General features: G+C 38.0%; 1 protein-coding gene across 2 annotated transcripts; it reads right to left on the reverse strand.

Annotated features, from left to right (window-relative positions):
• Window positions 1-4,691: 4,691 nt before the first annotated feature.
• Window positions 4,692-16,452, reverse strand: LOC112188504 (truncated transcription factor CAULIFLOWER A). 2 transcript variants are annotated; one of them, XM_024327626.2, is made up of 7 exons: window positions 16,268-16,452; window positions 8,888-8,957; window positions 7,083-7,147; window positions 6,883-6,982; window positions 5,935-5,976; window positions 5,232-5,273; window positions 4,692-5,012 (listed from the first exon to the last, which is right to left on the reverse strand). In XM_024327626.2, the coding sequence occupies exons 1-7, from the start codon at window positions 16,450-16,452 to the stop codon at window positions 4,845-4,847; spliced, it is 672 nt and encodes a 223-aa protein (XP_024183394.1). In that variant the 3' UTR covers window positions 4,692-4,844. The 2 variants fall into 2 exon arrangements, with proteins under 2 accessions (XP_024183394.1, XP_040369821.1); XM_040513887.1 differs by lacking the exons at window positions 8,888-8,957; window positions 16,268-16,452 and adding an exon at window positions 7,339-7,871.
• Window positions 16,453-20,542: the final 4,090 nt, after the last annotated feature.

Consider the following 20,542-nt stretch of genomic DNA (forward strand, 5'->3'; position numbering starts at 1 on the left):
TGATATTCAAATATTATTGATTGCCATTGGTATATTACTTGTTGTTGAGAACTATATAACCAGCTCTTGCTTAACTTATAATGATACTCATAGAGTTTTGGCACCTGAAAGTGAGTTGATGTACATGAAGATGGAATAAAAGGGAGGATATGACAATAACTTGAATATATGACTAAAAAAAGGAAAACAAATTACAGGGCATGATCTTTTCATTTTGTTTCCAATAAATGTTTGCTGCCAGTGGTGCCTGCTGATAGCAGAAATAACAAATTGCAGGAAAACAACAACCACAAGTCCACAGCCAAGAAAACAAAATACACCCAAAGTAAACAAGATTCATGTACAGATATCATTAATTCTATAATACAAATAAAATACAAAACAAAATGAACCTTTCTCTAGAATAGCAAAACCAAAGCTCTGTGTTCTGAGACAATGCATAGAACAATGCACACAACAACCACAGATCTGTGTTCTCAGAAAATGCACATTACATTGACAAAGTCTATACAGTAGAGCTCACCTTACTACTAAAAGTATTACACAAATAAACCTAGATTCTTAATCCACATCCAATACATTATGCGAAGACCAATCCACCACATCTAGATAGAAACCGTCTTGCATCCAAAACCTGAAGAATCAAGCACACCATAACTTGTCTTGTTCCAAATCCTTGGGTTTTTTTGGATTGTCCTTGATGACTTGTTTATTAGAGATAGGAACATAGCCTTCAGGGGGGGGGGGTGTACTTCAACCAGTCAAACATTTTGGTGTACTTTTTTACAGCATCATCATTCTCTGACTCGTCTGAATAATCTCCAGCATAATCTCTTATCTAAATAGGAGAAAGAACCATCATATAGGTTGTCAAAGTTTCAAATTCACATAATTAACATGGAGCTATGAAGAACAGAAACATTGACATGTCATTAACACTCACCAAATATAGATAAGCAAAAGGAATAAGCAATCGACTTGCAATTTCCCATATAACAAAAAGCTGCTAGATATCAGATGTATTTATGAATTCGTTCAATAGTTTTAAACTTTAGCTAGCGATCTTGATTCATACACATAGCAGCAACAAAAACCAAGGAGAACAGATACATCAACAGATTCGCTAACTAGTTATAGAAAGGAAAAATCTCAATTATGGCATCTCGCATAAAAAGATTAAAAAAAAAACCCTAATATCAATAGATTCGCTAACTAGTTATAGAAAGGAAAAATCTCAATTATGGCATCTCGCATAAAAAGATCCAAACAAAAAAAAAAACCCCTAAATTTTGTAATTGGAAATCAAAAGTATCAGAAAAGAGAGAACCTATACTTGAGAAAAACTCTAGATGACTGTATGTGCTTCCAAGCCAATTTTTGGGCGAAAACTCCAAGGGAGGTCGATACCATCGGAGGATTGCAATTTTTGTGAGAGAAAGAAAAAGAACGAAGCTTGGGTTATGACAATCGTGCAACTTGAGGTGAGTTTCAAACATCAATGGTGGGAAGACATGGATTTTGGGTAGAGAACTGGAGACGGTGACTCTGGTTTTGTCGTTGAGGGTGAGACTGAGGAGTTGGGTTGCCGTACCAGATCTATTTGACGCGATTGTTATTGGAAGCTTCTCATCTGAGCCATTCCTTTTCATTTAAGCCAATCAACTGCTGAGAACCATTCGTCCACATTTTTATAATTTCACAGACGTCCTCTTTCGAACCCTTCTGTGTGTGTGTGTGTGTTTCCTAATAAATGCAATATACTATTAATATTTCTCCTATATATCTGTTGATATATCCTAATATTTGAGTGTCAATATATTTGTGATCCCCGATTTTTTTAAACCTTGTTGTTATGCATGTAAACTCAATGCATCAAACATTTCTTTTATTATACATTTTACTTGCTAAACACTGCTAGCATTGCACTAGAGAGAAAATGAGAACGCAGAGGTTACTGGCTACATATTACATTAGGCCATCTCCAATTGCTGTGGTCTAAAATAGACTACGGTATAAATTTTTAGACCTTCAAAAAATACTATTCATCTTAAAGTAAAGTCTATAATTTTCCCAACTCCAATTGTTTGAAGACTAAATTATAAATTAGGATGACTTCATTTTAATTATAAAAAAAAAAATCTAAATTATACACTCTCGTGTATTTTATTGTTTTTAATTTGTATACTTCAAAATTATAAGTTTATTGGTTATATTACATATAGGGGTGGGCGAAAATAACCGAAAAACCGGAAAGAACTGATCCGGACCTACTGGTCCGGGCCGGGTTTTGCACTCAAAATAACTACATTCGGTCTGGTTCGGTCCCATTATGAAGTGTTACCGGTCCGGTCCCGGTCCTTAACTTCCACTGACTTCATGGACCGGAAAACCTGAAGATGTGTATATATCCTCCATTTATTGGATAGTTTTTAGGGTCTATGTTATTAGTATAGACATGACCATACGTGATTCATCCTAAATGCTCTAAATCAGTTATGTCGACTTGTCGTACTCTCGATCTCAACTCTCCCTACTCCACCAGTCCGCCTCTCCGCCTTGAGCCCTCGATCGAAGGCCAGTCTTCCGGAGTTCCGGCCACTAATCAACCAAAGCGACGACATAGGCGGTAGACCTCTCCTCGGCTCCCAATTCTGACTCCGATTTCGAAGAAGACCTCGAGCTGTTCCGCAAAATCAAGCCTCCGATGTCAAGCGATCAAGCCTCTTTCGCTGAAACTATGAAAGCTTGAAGCCTTCTGTCTCCAATCAGGAGGAGGAGGGCTACCAGACTCTGCTCGCCGTTCGGAAGTCGAGAACGGTAATCTCCTCTCTACTTCTTGAATTCTTCAGTAGTTCAGTTCTTCACTTCTTCGAGTTTTCTCCGTCTGCTATCGGATTGATTTTCAATTTTGTATTTGTCCAACTCTTGTTTCAATTTTCTCCGTCATAACTTTCATTGATTGATAATTGATTGCAATACCCAGCTTGAAACTTGGATTGCTGTTGAAACTTGTAACTTAAAAGCATTGCTGTTGCAATTGCTGACTTTATGCTTGATAGATTGAGTACTTCTGTTTCAGACTTGATGGCAACCTCATCTGCAAAATGCAGCACGGCTGCAACTGTTGCCAGGAACCGAAAGCCCGGCCAAACCGGACAGTTTACTCTCGGTCCGGGTTTATCAGGTCCCTATTTTCAGAAAATCGAAGCCCGGCCCGAAGTATACTTGTCGGTCCCGGTCCCAGTCCAGATAAAAACAGTGTCGGTCTGGGACCGTGCCCAACCCTAATTACATAGGCTTGCTCACCTTGCTAGTGTTGATTGGTTAGATGATGTTTGGTTATATGAGACTTTTGCTATTATTCAGGATGTACTCTACAAGGATTATTGTCATTGTTCTAATGTAGCACGGAGTTCAGGTTTTATGTCCCCTAGTTGCAAAATATTATTTCAATAAATGAAACCGGGCGTGGGGCTGAGCCTCCCAGTTAGGCTGGGTTCCAAACCCCCTTTTCAAAAAAAAAAAAAAATATATATATATATATATATATATTTGAGACAAAAATATAATTTTAATGAGTAGATTGAAGAAATTTTACAATATTGTTATTTGGCTCTATTAAATTATTGCAATGAATAAAAACAGTAAAACATTATTGTAATGGTCCTTTTTGTATTATCTTTGTTGTTTTTTGGTTCTCTGGCTTGGTTCGTATGTTCCATAGTTATGTTTGCTTGATATACCATATCACAGGGCCCTTCTAATGTGGGATCCCCTTTTTTTTTAAGGGATCGATCATTAGACATACTTTTCGATCATATATTCACATCTTAACCGTTCAGTTTTTAGGTATATATGAGTAAATCATCTTTGCAAATTTTCAGCCAAATTGATAATCATTAAGGCATTCATAACTGCGATTTACAATTATGAACACGAACGGTTCAAGTTGGACAGATGCGGCTTCCATTGATTTAATATAGTTCGATACCTTAACGATCATGAAATTGACTGAAAATTTACAAAAATAATCTATACATTAGGACCCAAAAATTGACCGGTCGAGATGCTGAAATAAGATCGAAAAGTGAGCCCTTATGGGAATCCCTTAAAATGACCCAAAAAAAGATCTCTTAATAGAAGGGCCCTCTACATATCACTAATCAAATAATAATTATTATAATAAATTATCTCTGTTTAAATAAATCCAGTATATGTGTTTGAACCAAACTCTAAGTTACTTGACCTAGTTGTAATAGAGTTATGAATTAGAGATATTCTCAGAGATATTCATAGATATCTGATTAATTGTACGATAATTTTTCCTTGTACAACTCAGATTCTATGTCTTGTAATCCTATAAAGAGACTCCTATTATTAGTGAAAGCACCACTCAATTCTCTCCCAATTTCAGTTTTCCTTAAACAATCTCCAATTTATTTCATAAAATTAAAAATTAAAAGAAAAAAACACGAAAGAGGCATTGCAAAGCCAACAGTTCTATTTGTAAATCAACCAATAGACTTTTAACCCTCAATTTTGATTTTTGTTATAGACCCAACTTCTGGAGATGGGTTTTGGAAATCAAGGGTTTTTTAATAATTTAGACTTTAAACTGTCCATGGGAGATGGCCTTACATAACAAACATACTCTTCTACATACAAAATACAACTGTGGCTGAAACGGTGCGGTTTGTCCTTGCGTCTGTCAAGACTACTACTATAGCTACAAGTGTCATTACGTTGAGGTGGGAAGTATCTGCTTCTGCCACGTCGCAGGCATATGTCCCAGCTACAATACACACATATAAACAAACAAAACAAACGAGTACTAGGAAGTCGATCTAAAACAAATTAAGCACGGGATGTTTGGTGTGGGCACAACTGCTGCGCTCATCTGCTTCTCCTTCTCGTTCTCCTTCCATTTCCTCATCAACGTGATTATCATTAGCAGCAGCAATCGCAGTTGGCTGTTCCTGCTGGTTCGCCTTCTCCACCATCAGTGCTGCAATCTGAAGCCCCACCAAAAAAGGGTGCGTTTAGAGAGAGAAGATTAATATGACCAAATACTCAATTCTCAGTACACCAGTAGTCCAGTACTTGCAGTATAGACATATTAGTGAGTTTATTTAGTTGTGCTCCAGTTTCTTTGCTAAATTTTTGCTAGCCTATCTCATACATATGCATTAAAATTTGTGTTCCAGTAGTAGTAATTAGCAATTGGAATTTACCTCCTTTTCCATGAGATCCTTCTCTTCTCCCAGCTTCTTTCCCTGTTCTTGCATTACAGCCACCAGCAAATACATGTTAGACAATCTTGTATTTATTCATGTACTATTAATAACAAAACCTCATCCAGAAATCAAACACAACATCCCCCCCCCCCCCCCCCCCCAAAAAAAAAAAACTACACCCAAATACGCTGAAAAGTGAAAATTGACACAAGTGGTTGTGTGATGACTGCCTATGGCCAGGCAGCGCAATATGATGTGGGCAATCAGGTGTTGGGCTTTATAAACAGTAGTACTTTTTATTCCTCTTCCGATATGAGGTCCTGACAATTTCTGTTTATCTAAAAAACTCCTCCCTGCTGGTTTTGACAGCTACAGCTGAAGACTATTGTGTCCATCGATTAATAAATAAGATCTCCAACAAGGTTAAAAGATACTGTTGCAAACAAACATAATGTTGCACACTTTCTTGTAGGACTTTCAATATATAGAACCAACCCCCTTCAATTTTCACCTGAACTTTTACTAGTCATCTTCAGTATAACCAAATTGAGCCTCCATCTAACTAATGAGAAGACTCTTCAAACTCACTTTCCGTCTTACTTGAATACATAAGGAGGCAGCTAGCAAGGAAGAAATTACCCATATAAAGATTGATTATACGAAGTTTGATGTTACAAAACTGGCAGAGAAATGGCCATACCTTCTCAATGAGAGCTGTTATTGTTTCCATCATGAGCTGCATCTGCACCATTTATGTAAATACTAATCACTTGAGACAAATCCAGTAACTCACACTTGCAATACAAGAGAGACTTATGAATTCATAACACACTATTCTGGTCTTGAAGAGTAAAATAGAGACGGAGAGAGAACCCAAAATATACAGACAAAATAGAACAAAGGCCATGTACATCATATCCAGATTGCAGATGAGGAGTAAAACATAAGATCAGCTTTGAAAACTTAAAACACTATTATAACACATACTATGTAGATTGTCATGGTTCAAGGTTTAAAAGTTACACTAGCTTTGAAATTTAACCTTTCTGTCATAAGTTTACATAAAATGCAGAATGTCAGTTGAAGAGTAAAAAGTAACATTACTACATTAGCTTAGGTATTTAGCCTCTCATAAATTCACATACTACTGCTGTTAAATTGAAAAAACAAGTTACAGGGATGAACCATATATTTATTTTTTGTGCAATCTGAACTGCACCAAAAACTATTAAGAAGTTTGTAAATATCATCATGAAATTCAACAAAGAATCAGAAATATTAAACCACCTTAATATTCATCGTTAAAAAACCAAAGTGGAATATAGCTGTCTAACTGTTTGGTTGTCTAGATCATGTCAATTGCTTGTTCTTACCTTCCCAAAATCATGTAACTGTACTGATAGTATATCTACAGGATCTTAATTCTTGTTATTAGTCAGATTTTGTATATATTACTGAATCTTTTCTTCCTTTTTTCTTTGTGAACAAAAAAAAAAGAAGAAGAAAAAGTTTATCTATATAACTGATATACACACAGAAATTCTTCTACTTCTACAATAAACAATAGAACAAACTTGACACTGAAATCTATCGACCTGAGGACATAAACCGAACAGAACAGTATTATATTGTAAACAATTAAAACAACCTTTCTTGATCTTGTTTGTCTTAATATAGCATCCAGTTGCTTCTCAAGTTGAGTGAGCTCTGTCACATCCAGATTTTCAATGTTCTGTGCTTCTAGTTCACTGCAAACACAGAATTACCAAATCCCAATCAGTGCAATCAGGCACATGGATCATCCAAACGTATAATTAACTACTGCCTGTTCATAACAAGCTCAGTTACCTTTGAATCATTTTCAGGGATTTCTTAGTGCATGTGCCATTACCAGTCAATTCCAAATTATGTTTCTGCAGGCAGAAATCAACACATTCAAGTGTAAGAACTAACCCGAGACGGTGTGATAAAGGAATGAAAACTTCTTACCACACAACCTAAAGTGAAATACACATATTTTCAATTTAACCCAACTAGCACAGAGCAACTCCAACAATGTAGCTGACAAGGTATTGACTAGATTCTGATCGGATCAGAACCATGCCTCATGATCAGAAGAAGAGGTAGCTGGACAAGGAAAGGACCCATCTACAAACTTGAAGAGTTTGTTACCATGAAGATAGGATTCAATTTGGTGAGACCAAAGCACAAAATTATCATCATTCAGTTTGACAGCGACAAAATGATAGATAGGTGTAGTGGGAACTGATGGCATGGATACAGATGAAGGTGCAGCGGAGGATGTCATGGCGGCTGTTTCATGAAATTTGGAAATTGGGAAGAGAACACAGTGGGCTAAGGCTAAGAATTTGGGGATTGAGTGTTTTGAGTTTCTGTGTTTGTTGATAGGAAGGGGAAGAGGAAGAGGCTGAGCAATTGGCTCAGAGCCTGGGTTTGATTAGCAGCAATTTGAAGATTGCAAGAAAAAGAAGAAGAGCTAGAGCCAGAGAAGAATCTCTGCTCTGATACCATAGAAGGTTATAGAATTTGCTGTGTATTCTTCTCATTGAGAGGTAAGCATTATATACACAAAGGATTACTAAACTACGAGTATTCAGATCCTTAGTCTAAGCTATTTAGTTCTTTGGCCTAAGCAATCACAATGAATTAGCTATTTAGATTCTTAGTCTAGGACTCCAGGCAATTACATAATGAAGAGGAAGTCAAGATCGAGCAATTAGCAGGGAAAACATTGAACAAAGGATTTTCACTAGCTAAATGGTGAAGAAGTGAAATATTGGTAGCTAATGACCACCCAACTAGCACTTGTAGAGCATCTCCAACAGTGATGGTCTTCATTAGCTAAATGGTGAAATATGGCTAGATAGTTGTAGAACTACCAACTTATAGAGTTCTACTTTAGCAGTGTTTTCAACTTTTACAAGAAGTCGAAATTGAAAAAATGGAAAAAAGAACAAAAAATCAACAAAGAAACATTTTAGCTTCGCCTCACGTCCCTAGCTATGGCCGTCAGTTTTGCTAAAAGTGAAATTTTTCTTTACTGTAGGTAGTCTTCTTGTTTTTTTTTTCCCCTCTTTCTTTTTCTTCAAAATAAAATTCAATGGGGGATGAGTCGCGTTTAGGCTATTTACCTGTTTGTTGAAAAAAGGTAATCTTTTAGAGCCATAAATTGCTTCAAAACTAGCAAATTATGAACTTTGGCTGGCATCTCAATTTTGACTAGTCTGTTGGAGATACTCTTGTTAGTTTCTATTTTATAGTCATTCATTTGTCAACTCTTTTTGTTATAATGTTCATTAGTCTAGAATCTTTACTACAGAATTACAGATTTATAGTACAGCTATATAGTTGACCGCTTAGGCATTATCAGTTTCTTATATCTGTTTCTGTGTACAGTATAAGGTTCCTAGCTGACAATGATAAAACAAGCAAAAATTCTCCATTTTCTTCAGAAACGTAAGCCTTTTGGCCCCACTTTCTTTTCTTTCTTTTCTTTTTTCTGTCTCTAACAAGCCTACTTTTCATTTCAGTTGTAAAGAGATAATGAACACTATTTGTATTGTAAAGTACAAGATTTTATATGCAATACTATGGCTATGCGAAAGTTGTGCAAGGCTAAAACGCTGACTAACCTTGGCATTCTTGGGAGCAGCAACTTCTTCCTCATTATGTATCTGGTAACGCTCAAGAACATTTCCTAGACTGAAGCAGAAGAGAAGTTTGTTAGAAGTACAGAAATGAAAAATGTGGCCACCTATGATAGGCTCGTACTGATTAGTGTTATTTTATGACTGTATTTATCTGAAGCATACATGAAAAGGAAGTGGAATTTTAAGTCATACAAACATATACTGCTATTTTGTGAAAATTTTATCAAACATACAAAAGCAATACAATCTAGTTTAGTTCTAAACTTCTAAATAAACACTCAGTGGGAAAAGAAAGATGTTCTATCAGCTCCTATAGAGAGAGTAAAATGTTTCTTCCTATACCAATTAACTGGGGTGATTATTTTTTTGGTTTTCTTCTTGCCTAATAAGCATTCTTCCTTGCTAGTGTCAAACTGAGTTCGACCTGTAAAGAAGAATAACTCTCTACTTAAACATGAGTAGTCAGCATTGCCTGATAAGAAGTTAAAAGATAGAAGTTTAGGCCAAAGTGGAAGTCAGATCCTTAAATTATACATGCATACAGTTACAGAATTACTAACTTGAGGGAGCAAAAGTCTCAGTCGTCCTGGTCGAGTAATGCAGGGATGATATTTCAATGCATGGGAATGCAGGAATTTAATATTTGGCTTTATATGAGAAAAGAATGGAGACAAGATTTATTTGAAAGTGACTCTTGGCAAGCCATAAAGCCTATGATGTGATATGGAAATCATATGATCCAGCTTCTATCATATACTAAAAAATAGACTCCTTTTTTAAGATATGGATTTTCATGCATGACTCTATTGTGCAAATTAAGGCCAGCCAACTCATGGACCATCCTGTCCCCACAAGCATGCTCTTAGAGAGATTCTTAGATAGGGCAGCTGTACCACATGGTGGTAGAGCTGGCCAATCAGGATCTTACAATGGGATGTTTTGGGTATATTGCTTTATTAAAAGAGAGCTAGTTCATGCAAAGTTTTTTTCTTAATTTTGATTGGCTGCCCTACCACGTTTGATTGACTGCCCCACTGCCACGTGGTAGGGCAGTCCTTACCTAAGAATTTGCCTTGTTCTTATCTTAATTGTGACACTGAGAATCACAATGCAAAAGAGAGTTTAGAGTAGCATCGAGTAAGTTCTATCCCACATACAGTTATAATGGTGTTGGAGCTTGACTTTAGGACTACATGACCTTGCGGTACTTGTGCACAAGTGCAAGGGATTTACAATGCCGATATGTACTTCTATCCACAGGATGGACAGTTGGATAACATCAAGTATACTTTTTTGTTACTAAAAAAAGGTTGACTACAAATATCAAAGGCTGAGATCACCTAATAAGTGTTTGGTCACTTACAATGTCGGGACACAAAAGAATTTTCGGTACAAAATATGGTTGATTGATGCTTAAGTTAACTAAGACCGTATAAGTTTGACGCTATCTTAAAAACTATCTTATGCCTTACGAGATAGCGTCAACCTTATAATTGAGAAGGTTTTCGACTTTACATATTAATCTATAACATATCTTCAATCTTTAAATTTAGCCACTTTTTCAATAATTTACGCCTTGTAAATGGATAAAGTGAATTTCACACCCGTAAATGGTTAAGTTGCACAACTAGTACAAAGATTAGGTCGCTTCTAAAAAAACTCGCCTATTAGATAAGTGATATTCTTTCTTCTTGAGGAGGTTTACACATGACTCAAACTGAGCCACTATAATAATATCTACCTTTTTGAGTTTCGAACTAATCTCAATGTCCAAATAGGTAGGTAGACTCAAAATCTCAAACATTTCATGGGGCTCTAATACTTGTGTCAGTTGTGTGGGAAAATTGACCGACAGATAAAACTATCTAGCTTCTTGGACACTCATATTTTGCAATCCTCCCCAACTGGCGAGTATGGTAAAACGGTAAAAGACATCTTCTGAGGGATGTGTGTGAAAACTTATTACGACCAAAAACTTTCACAACAATGAAGTGTTTGATTATGTCGTATCAATTTTTCTTTACAGACGAGATTTCCTAAATATGAAAAATATAAGCTTAAATATACTCTGGACAGTGCTCCCTCTGGACAGTGCTGCCTCTCTATATATTATCCTCAACATAAAGATGGGCTTTCCAATAACTCAGCCTCGTAGTTCATATGAGATATTGGTCATCGTCGCATAGTCAATACATGACATATGCTTCAAAAAGAAAGGTGAGAATCCCACCTGTCTTTGTACAACTCTCTCCCTTATAAATTCCTTATAAAACAGTACAATTGCCTCTTTCTCAGGGTTTATGGTACTTCCCCTGCAACTAGGTTTATCTACGGTTTCGGGATTACCCTCTTGAAACTAAAGAAATCTCTTTCATTTGGAACACAACTATATTCTTTTGCTCGCACAAAAAAAAAAATCTATATATTATGCATCCTAGGCATTCATCTGATTCCCAATTATGTCTACTCGATTCACTTTGCTGGTGTTTTCTAGTTGGTGAGACTAGATGAACCGAGTGTCTTTCTCCTATCACTTTTTTTTAATTCTAATTTCCTATGAGAAAAAATAATGCAACTTCCTAACAATACTAATTTCTCCATTAGCTACTCAGTTCTTTGTTTCTTTTTCTTTTCTTTTCTTTCTGTGTCCTTTTTGTAGTCTGATGTCAGTAAACGGTGACCTTGTGCCTCTTGCTACTCTTAAATTTAATTCTTCTTATTTTGATTCAAATTGTCTGACTTTAGGAAATTTAGACATACCTCCGCACTTCATAATTTTGAACAAAATCTTCTGTTTCTTCTGCAATAAGAATTTGACACAAAAATTCTTGTATCATATAGTGGCGAATGTGCAGTATTCTGTAAATTGCCCGAGCTTCAAAAAAAAAAAAAAAAAAAAAAATTGACCATGGTGTAATCGGATATTCAATCTAATAAAGAACTAAATAAACACATTCCTTAGATACATTTATTACCGTTCAAGTCTAAAATGGTTAAAACGTCAAAATGGCTTGGTAAATATTGTATTTATTATATAACATGTCAAGTCAAGGCAATGATTGACTCTAATGGTACACACGGTGGTCCGAGTTAATATTATCAGTATAATATGTACTTATTGCTGATTGATTCCCTTAATTTGATTTTTTTTTTATCCCCTACAATAGTTCATACCAAATTCGAGTGATCTTATTGCTCTAGACCACCACATGACGATGATAGTCTGGGACTATAGAATAATTATTTCCAATAATGCTTATGCAAACTCCAAGAATAGAAGACTCACACGTCAACATTAAGTCAAGTCAAAGTCAGGTAAACCATGCTATGTCATACAAGCTTAATGTCTTACATGATAATAAATTATTCGAAGGAGATAACTCTAATCTCTCATCTTTGATTCGGCTATTTCGCAACTAATCGAGAGATTTCCATAACTCTGCCACTAACTTCAAGTTTCAAAAGTAGTTACTCAACTCCAATGGGTATATATCCTAGTGTGGTTACTGTTTGACAATTGGGTATAGATAATGCTCTCTTAGGTCTCGTTTAGTTCACCGATTTGAGGGATTGGGAAAAGAAAATTATTCATTTCCTGTGTTTGATAAGCATAAGGAAATGAACAAGTTCTCCAAATGAAAGGAAAAAAATGGGTGAAAGTGAATCCTCCCATACCCGCAAGGGACTCATTGCCACCCACTCTTTCCATGTATTAATTACTCATTTGTGTTGTTTCTTTGCATTAATTACAAACTTTTCAAAACAAGTTTTCTGATGTTACAAAGACCGAAACAAAAAGGTGCATGGTAATTTTAATCTCCATTCTCATAAAAACACAAAGGAATTACTTTCCTTTTTGCAAAGCAAACAAAGCATAAGTGGGAAGTCAAGCTCTAAACCTTATGAGTAAGAGTTTAGGGTTAAGAGGGAGCTCTTGCTGAGGTGTAGATTCCACAAAAGAAGGGTTGGATTGTGGCAAATCTCATGTAGAGATTTAGGGTTAAGTCACTTAATGAAGTGAAAGTTTTCCCTCACTTAACCCTAAAATCCACACCTTAGCTTGAGATTGCCAAGTTTAGGGTTAAGAGGAAGCTCAAGCTGAGGTGTAGGAAGGTTAAACCCTAAACCTCATGTAAACTCTATTCTCAAAGGGAAGCCTCCACCCTCAATGAATTGGGTACTATGTGAGACAAAAGGGTTGTAAGACTCTCCATTCTCATCCAAACCGAACTAGTCCAGATATAGTGAGCATGTTTATACTATATATATTAAGCATAAACACCAGAAGAACATTTCAAATCAGCAAATTGGATCCCGCTGCCGACTTATCGGGAAACACTCCGAAGCCATCGCGGCAAGGTGAACCTAATTGCCCGCGGCCATGCCTACCAGAGTTGCCCACAGTGGTCGACATGGCATAACCATATACTTATCTTCCTATAGTGGAGAGACTAACATTCCCACATTGAAAACCAAGGGAACACAACTCCTAACATCTACTACATAAGGACTCACATGCTTCCAAATCAAGTAAGTCCAATACTATACTCTTCTGTACCGTTATTTTGTCAACATCCAGCATTGATACTGATTTAGGCATCGAAGAGTTATAGACAGAGATTCCTCTGACTTATTCCCATTTTTGACAGATATTGGGACTCAGAGGACATGACTTATCAGTGACTACATAACTATTAGTGATTCTCAGACTTTCACTCGCCTTGGTGGAACCACAGAAAAACATTTGGCCCTAGAATGAGGGTCTCAGGTGAACATCACCACGGCTCACCAATATGACGGAAGGCAACGATAGCGTCAACGGTATTAACACATCTAGGGAGATGGAAAAACGAACTCTCGACTTCCTCTCCCCAAGCAGCTACGGTTCTATTGTGGCCACCGACTCATCTGAAAGGCTTGTTAACGACCCAGTGGCAGCGATCGAACTCAAAGTGAGACATTGAAAGAACAGGCCGTTCTGGAGCACGTCGCGACACTTGCTGCCCAAAATCAGCTCGCCGAGATTGAAGCAGAGAATCACATGCTCTAGGCAACATTCCAGCAGCGGTTAGACAGTAATTCTACACTGGAACGTGCAATTCAATTCACTGTCCTTTCCACACAGCCTATTTACTACCTCCATACACCAGCGACAAAACCATTTTTGCAGTCGCCAACAAAGCCTTCAGCAGATGACAACTAAATCTATGAGCACCACTAAAGTCCTCTAAGAAAAGCTCGCTAGATGAAACTCATATCGGTAGTGATTTGTAGAACTCCACTAGACCATAACATAGAAAACAGTAGTCAAACACAATGCACCTTGTCAAAGGCTGCTACCTACGCTTCCCACAGCCCAGGCGGGCGTGATATCTTTCCATGAATGACGCTCGGTGTCATCAACTGAAGTTGAAACACAATATGACCAACCAAAAATGGGTCGTTACTGCTGCCCATATCTTTAGTAGAGCTATACCGCCATTGCAGATGAGTGCGCGCGTGCACTAAAGGCTCCTCAGAGCGACTTGATGACATCGAATACAGGTAAACGCGACACCATGCGCCATTGTTGAAGTCACTCCTCCCTGCACTGACCTCTAGCTAGGGTTTAAGCGGGAGCAATTGCTTATTAGACTAATAGCATACTTATATAATGAATGTATTGTCATGTTTTATTTGGTCTTTCTCAAAATAAACACAATATAACTACCAAAAATTTCATACGCGGTGAAATTGAAAAGAACTCCAATTTAAATCTCTGAATTCGACGGTTTGGACTTGAATCTAACTGTTAGTTGTTTTTCATCTGTATCAATACAGAATTTACTATGCTCTAGTATGCCATCTTCGATCTTCACTCTTCATAGGTATGATCATTTTAACCGATTGGTTTTATAGATTTAGTTATTTTTCCCTCTTTTTAGCCAAGGAATAATAGACTTTTCTATCAAAAAGGTCAAAACACAATGAACTAGAGAGCTCTGTCCTTTTTTTTTTTCTTTTTTCCGTGAAGGAAACGGTAGCTAGATTCACTTTTTTTATTTCCAACTTATGACCTACTTGGATGGCAAATTTGACCTGATGATCAAGACCATGCAAACATGCTTTTCCCAAACCCATGCATTAGATTTTGATGTTCTTTTTGTTTCCGGGTTTTCTTCAGATTCGAGAGTAGTTTTAGATGCTTGCTGGAGAAGCATCTACTTGGGTGTTTTCCTAGGAGGTGAATGTATATGTTTCAATGAAATAATCTGTTTCTAAGAAATCTGTTTCTGATTCTTCTTTCCTATCGCTCTCATTATATGTTAGTAACATGGAGTTAGAAATAATTACTCAAACTCATATATTTTAGTATCAATATTTGACACACTTTAGATACTGCTAACGGTTTATTAAAAATGAGACACATATCAGTGTCCATCGGTTTCGGCCAGCCATGCATTGATGCCTCCTCTCCTAAGCTCGGGGCCTCGGGTAAATAACCATCCTTTCTAAAAAGAGGGAAAAAAAGAAGGAAAGAAAGAAAGAAAGAAAGGGAATATTGGTAAGCACTATATTCGCCACCTTCACTATCTCATAGAAAGTCTAACCTACACAGTCTATCGTCCCAACTTCATTCCCCCACCCCCAAGGCCACCGCTCGAGATCGATATGGATGTTCTAGCTATATATGTGTCGTAATCTGCCAACACTATACACTGACATGCAACATCATTAAAGAAGGCGACGGTTTCTGCTACTTAACCAAAAAGCCACAAAAGAAGATACATCTTATATTCCACCAAAGAAAAGTGATCGAAGTGCATGCATATATAATAAAAAAATCATTAATTATTTAGAATACATTCGTATAGATGATCATCTTGGACATGAAGTACACAAAAGCCTCGATAGCTCTATAGCTAAAATGGTTCATGCTCTATCAACGGTAATTGACGAGAGAGCTAGCTCCAGTATCTCTGATTTATTCCACAAACATAGCAGCAGAACATGACGATAATCTAGCCAGCTGCAGAATATGAAGAAATTCTAGGCAGCAGCTGATCATTATATCATCGAAATTAAGCTGCCTAGCTATTAGATAGATAATGCAAAAAAAATTTGAGGAAAAAAAAAAACAATCCGATTTAATTAAGATTTCATGTATATCTTGTAAATCAACGGTTGACCAACGTACAGTATATAAGAGATACATACAATAGCAGGCAACGCTGGTTGGCCAACTAGCTAGCTCGATCTTAGTGACTAGATATTTGTTGCATAGAATATAGAAAAGTATTAACCAAGCGGTTGAAAGTAAAAAGGGAAACATAGCAATACTCGCTGGCCGAGAAATTAAGAAAGAGAGATCGGACGGCGTACCTATCGCCGCTACAGAACTCGTAGAGCCTCCCTTTGGCGGAGAAGATGATGAGCCCAACCTCGACGCCGCACAGCACGGAGAGCTCGCGAGCCTTCTTCATCAGCCCAGTCCTTCTCTTGGAGAAAGTCACTTGGCGCCTGATCTTGTCCTCGATTCGCTTCAGTTGCACCTTCCCTCTACCCATTTCCGCTGCTTGGGCGAATCGTAATTAGTCGAAAACCCTAACCTAGTGACAGTGAGTTTAGAGGAGGCGAGAATCTGAGAGAAATAAGATCAGAGAGGGGGGGTTTTGTAAGCGGAATCGCCACCGGGAACTCGGTCGTGATATGGACGGCTGGGGCGGTCAGTCGGTGACTCTGAGCTGGATATTACGGACACTGCTCTCTCTTTGTTTAACCCCTTCCCTATTTTCGTGTCTGGAATATACGGTGCATTTCTCTCACCGCCACGTGTGCTCATCATACTACTCAATCCCCCTCCTCCCTAATGAAGACAAAGAAATTAACAGCGCCCATCGGTTGAAATGACCTCTCTATCTCTCACCTCCCTCTCCCTCTGTTGCAAAATCGAAGAGAGAGAAAGGAAAAAAGAGGAAAGTCTTTGGAGTAATAATCTAACGGGTACACACTAATTAAAGAAATTTTACTGATACGCGATGATGATGGATTGGGATATGTCTCGTAAGATATTTTTCGGGTTGCCACGTCAGCAGTAAGTATTACTGGCAGGTGTGAGTTGGGTTAGTGGATGAGGAAGCCCAAAAAGAGGTTTTGGTATCATTGGATTGGAATAGAAATATATATATATATTATATATATTATATATATAAAATGCAGCACTCTGTACTGGTTTGGTTTTATTCTTATTTTTTTAGCAAAAACCTAATAATTCTCGTTTTTGCTATAAATAGCATCATTTCCTCTGAGTGCGCAGCTGTGCTTACGGTTTAATGTAGAATTTGGGGGACCCAGGAGATGCCTTAAGTGGGGGGTGATTGTGTACGTGTCAAGATTGTTTTCCTTTTCTCTTGCTTTTTGAGTTAGAACTTAGAAGTTGGAGCTTTGATGTCCCATCGTCGGTCCAAAAAAATGTCCCACGTCTGTCTTTCCCGTAATGGTAAAAAAAAAAAAATTTGCAAGTTTTATCCTCTTCTCAAAATTTGGCGGTCGAGGTCGAGAACTAGTAGGTGGTTGATCTCTGGCCTCTCACGTGAGAGAAGTGACTGTTTTGTCCTTCCCATCCATCCCCCGAGACCTTGTGGACTGTGGAGAGAGATTTTGATACGATCATCCATCGCCACAATATATTTTCCTGCTTTATCACGCGTCCAGATAGTCTCTGGGTCCACTCACAATGGGCCACGAGTACCACAGGCTTTCTTTCGTTTATGGATCGGATCAAATCGAACCAGGTCGGCTCAGCTGACCAAAGGCCCAGTTTCCTACAAGACACACCGTGCTTACCTTGACACCTTTCCCTCATCTCTGTTCACACTTTAACACGTCACACGAAGAATTCCAAAGAGACACGTTATGAGTCATTAGTTGCGGTCCGTAGTTCGATGGGCTAAGCAAATCCTCAGCCCATGGGCTGTCCCAACCGGTTGGATCTTGCATGTGGCGACCAAGTTGCCATAAAAGGCTGCTTGAAAGCCGGCTCTCAACGGAGAGTATTTTGATTGGGAAAAAATGCACAAACAGTGTCTGGACTCAAGGAGGACTGTCAAAGTGATATTCGAACTTTGAAAAGTATCAATGTGGATACATGAACTTATATTTTCTTGTTAACGTGATACCTATGTCAAATTTCTGTTCCAGCACCGTCAAGTCTAACCACGTGTGACGCACGTGACACCTAAAATAAGGACAAAAAATACTTTTTACTCCATCAAACCCTAAATATTGAAAATTAAAAATAAAAATTGAATAAACTTCTTTTTTGGTTACAAAAAATTGAATAAATTATTATAATGAAAATAAAAGTTGAATTCTTGAACAACAAAACCGCTGGCACGATCCCCCCTCCTCCGCCCCCACAGCCTCAATGTTCTCCTCCTCGGCCATCACCGTCACGACAGTAACAACAACAGCAGTAGCATGAATGAGCAAAATACGAGAGCCCAGATCTGTTCAAAATACCCACTCGTAAATTTGGGTCGGACTATTGCCCAACTAACCTTTGAGTAGTTACGCCACTAGATGGTAATTGAAGACTTGCGAATCGAGGAGAAAGTCTCTCTCCTCTCTCTCCCTCTCGCAATTTACAACAACGGAGCCCGATATGGAATTAATCCTCCATCCATAATTTTGAAATCTGAAGATTAAAGACAAGCTTTGATCTTGAGTTTGCTTACCTAGTTCAGATCAGAACAACATACGAAGCAAATTAAGCAAAGATTAAAGTTAAAATCAATTGTTCATCTTTCCTTTATCTGAGTTTCTCTTACAACTTCCAAGTTAGAGCAAACCCATTGATGACATGAACCCAACCAAAGAAAACCCATTATGTGTTTCATGAGTCAAAACTCAACAAGAAGAAGCTATGAACCCTTGGCATGAACAAACTCACTCTATGCTTCATAAGCCCAACTAAGCAGAACAGATTCAAAAAAGAAAAAAGAACAAAGGGATTCAGAGAATTTATTTTCTTGAAGACCAACTTTTTCTTTCAAGAAACCAAACAAGCAATTGATAGGAAACCAAACAAACAATTATAAACCACACAAACTACACATATGCCAATCACTGTGATCAAGTTTTGATGATGAAGGAGACTCAACATCTTAATATCAGCCAAAAAATTGATGACCTCGTAGAAAAAATTTCTTTAAAAAATCTAAGCAACTTTCATCCCTCAAACTTTACCACCACCGCCGCCACAACCCAACCTAGTTCCGACTCGGACCAAACCAATTGCCTCAACCCCTACCGAAAACCAACGGCGACTTCATCTCACTATCCTGCAGATCCCCATGGGCTCATTCGTGCTTCGTAGTACCAGCCTTGATCCTCCGTGGTGATCTTAGTAAGATCCCGTTGGCTTTTGCTCATCACGAGTGGGTATTTTGAACAGATCTGGGCTCTCGTATGGGTTGGTACTAACGTATTTTGCTCATCCCCGCCGATGCCGACGACGACTTAGCCGCCACCATTCTCGTTCTGTCCTTCGACCCCTTCGTATACACCATTGATCAGAAACTCAAGACCCGCCAACCCTCCACTCTCAAATCACAGCTCCAATCCCACCCCACCATCCTCTCCATCGTTCCCGACATGCAACATCCACACCACCCGCATCTACAACTTCATCGGTCTCGCCGACAGCTTCTGTCTCTGGCCTAACATCGACACCGGAAAACAAACTTTTCAATTTCCCAAACACCAGCCCAATTCAATTTCAAAGAAACAAGCTTTCAAAAGTCCTCGTTCAATCACCTCTCATTTCTATTAGGGTTTTGAGAAACTGATCAGTCTCTAATGGAGCTGATTTAGGCTCTAAAATCTTCTCCTTTTCTTCAATCTTCACCAAATGCTGTACTGGGTTTCGATTTTCACATAAGATAATGGAAAAGATAGCCACAGATTTAAGGGCAGTGTGGTCAACCTTGAATGCAAGCTCTCGATCAAAGGCAATTGCAAGCCAAAGAATTAAGAGTGGAATCGGAGGGAAGAAGAAATTTGTTTAACTCTCTCTCTCTCTCTCTCTCTCTCTCTCTCTCTCTCTTATTTATAAAATCCATTTAAATTAATTATTTTATTTATATTAAATCATAAATCAGATAAAAAAGCAATTTGAGGGGCACATCAGTCATTTAGCTCTTTTTTTCAGCGTCACGTGCATCACACGTGGTCAACTTAACGGCACTGTGACGGAAAGTTGATATAGGTACTACGTTGATAAGAAAATATAAGTCTAGGTATCACATTGATACGTTTTAAAGTTCATGTATCACTTTGACAGTTTTCTTTAAATCCAGACACTGTTGGTGCATTTTTCCCTATTTTGATTCTATCTCACTTAAAATTTTGCATCAATGTAGAAACTTGATAACGAGAAGAGAGAACAATTGGTGGGACATCGTTGTTAGTGTACACGCCTATCCAGCTACGCCTCAATGCTAATAAGGGGTGTCAGCCTCGTCAGCGCACGATGCGTGCGGTCGAATGGGCTGTGGTGTCGTTAAGCATATCAATCGCTCGGAAGTAGGATTGGCTTTGTTTCGACTCTCTCAGTGGAAGGAGGTGGCAGCATCTAGAACTGAGGCGTGGCTAAAG

Source organism: Rosa chinensis, chromosome 2 (genome assembly GCF_002994745.2).
Source record: "Rosa chinensis cultivar Old Blush chromosome 2, RchiOBHm-V2, whole genome shotgun sequence".
In the NCBI taxonomy this organism is placed as follows: Eukaryota; Viridiplantae; Streptophyta; class Magnoliopsida; order Rosales; family Rosaceae; genus Rosa; species Rosa chinensis.

What these genes read in the sequence shown, in the direction of transcription:
- LOC112188504 (XM_024327626.2), bottom strand. Translation starts at nt 16,452, where the DNA reads ATGGGTAGAGGGAAGGTGCAACTGAAGCGAATCGAGGACAAGATCAGG. An exon ending in GAGTTCTGTAGCGGCGATAG is followed by an intron (nt 8,958 to 16,267) that starts GTACGCCGTCCG and finishes CTTCTGCTTCAG; the next exon opens with TCTAGGAAATGTTCTTGAGC. An exon ending in CTGCTCCCAAGAATGCCAAG is followed by an intron (nt 7,148 to 8,887) that starts GTTAGTCAGCGT and finishes TTCTGCCTGCAG; the next exon opens with AAACATAATTTGGAATTGAC.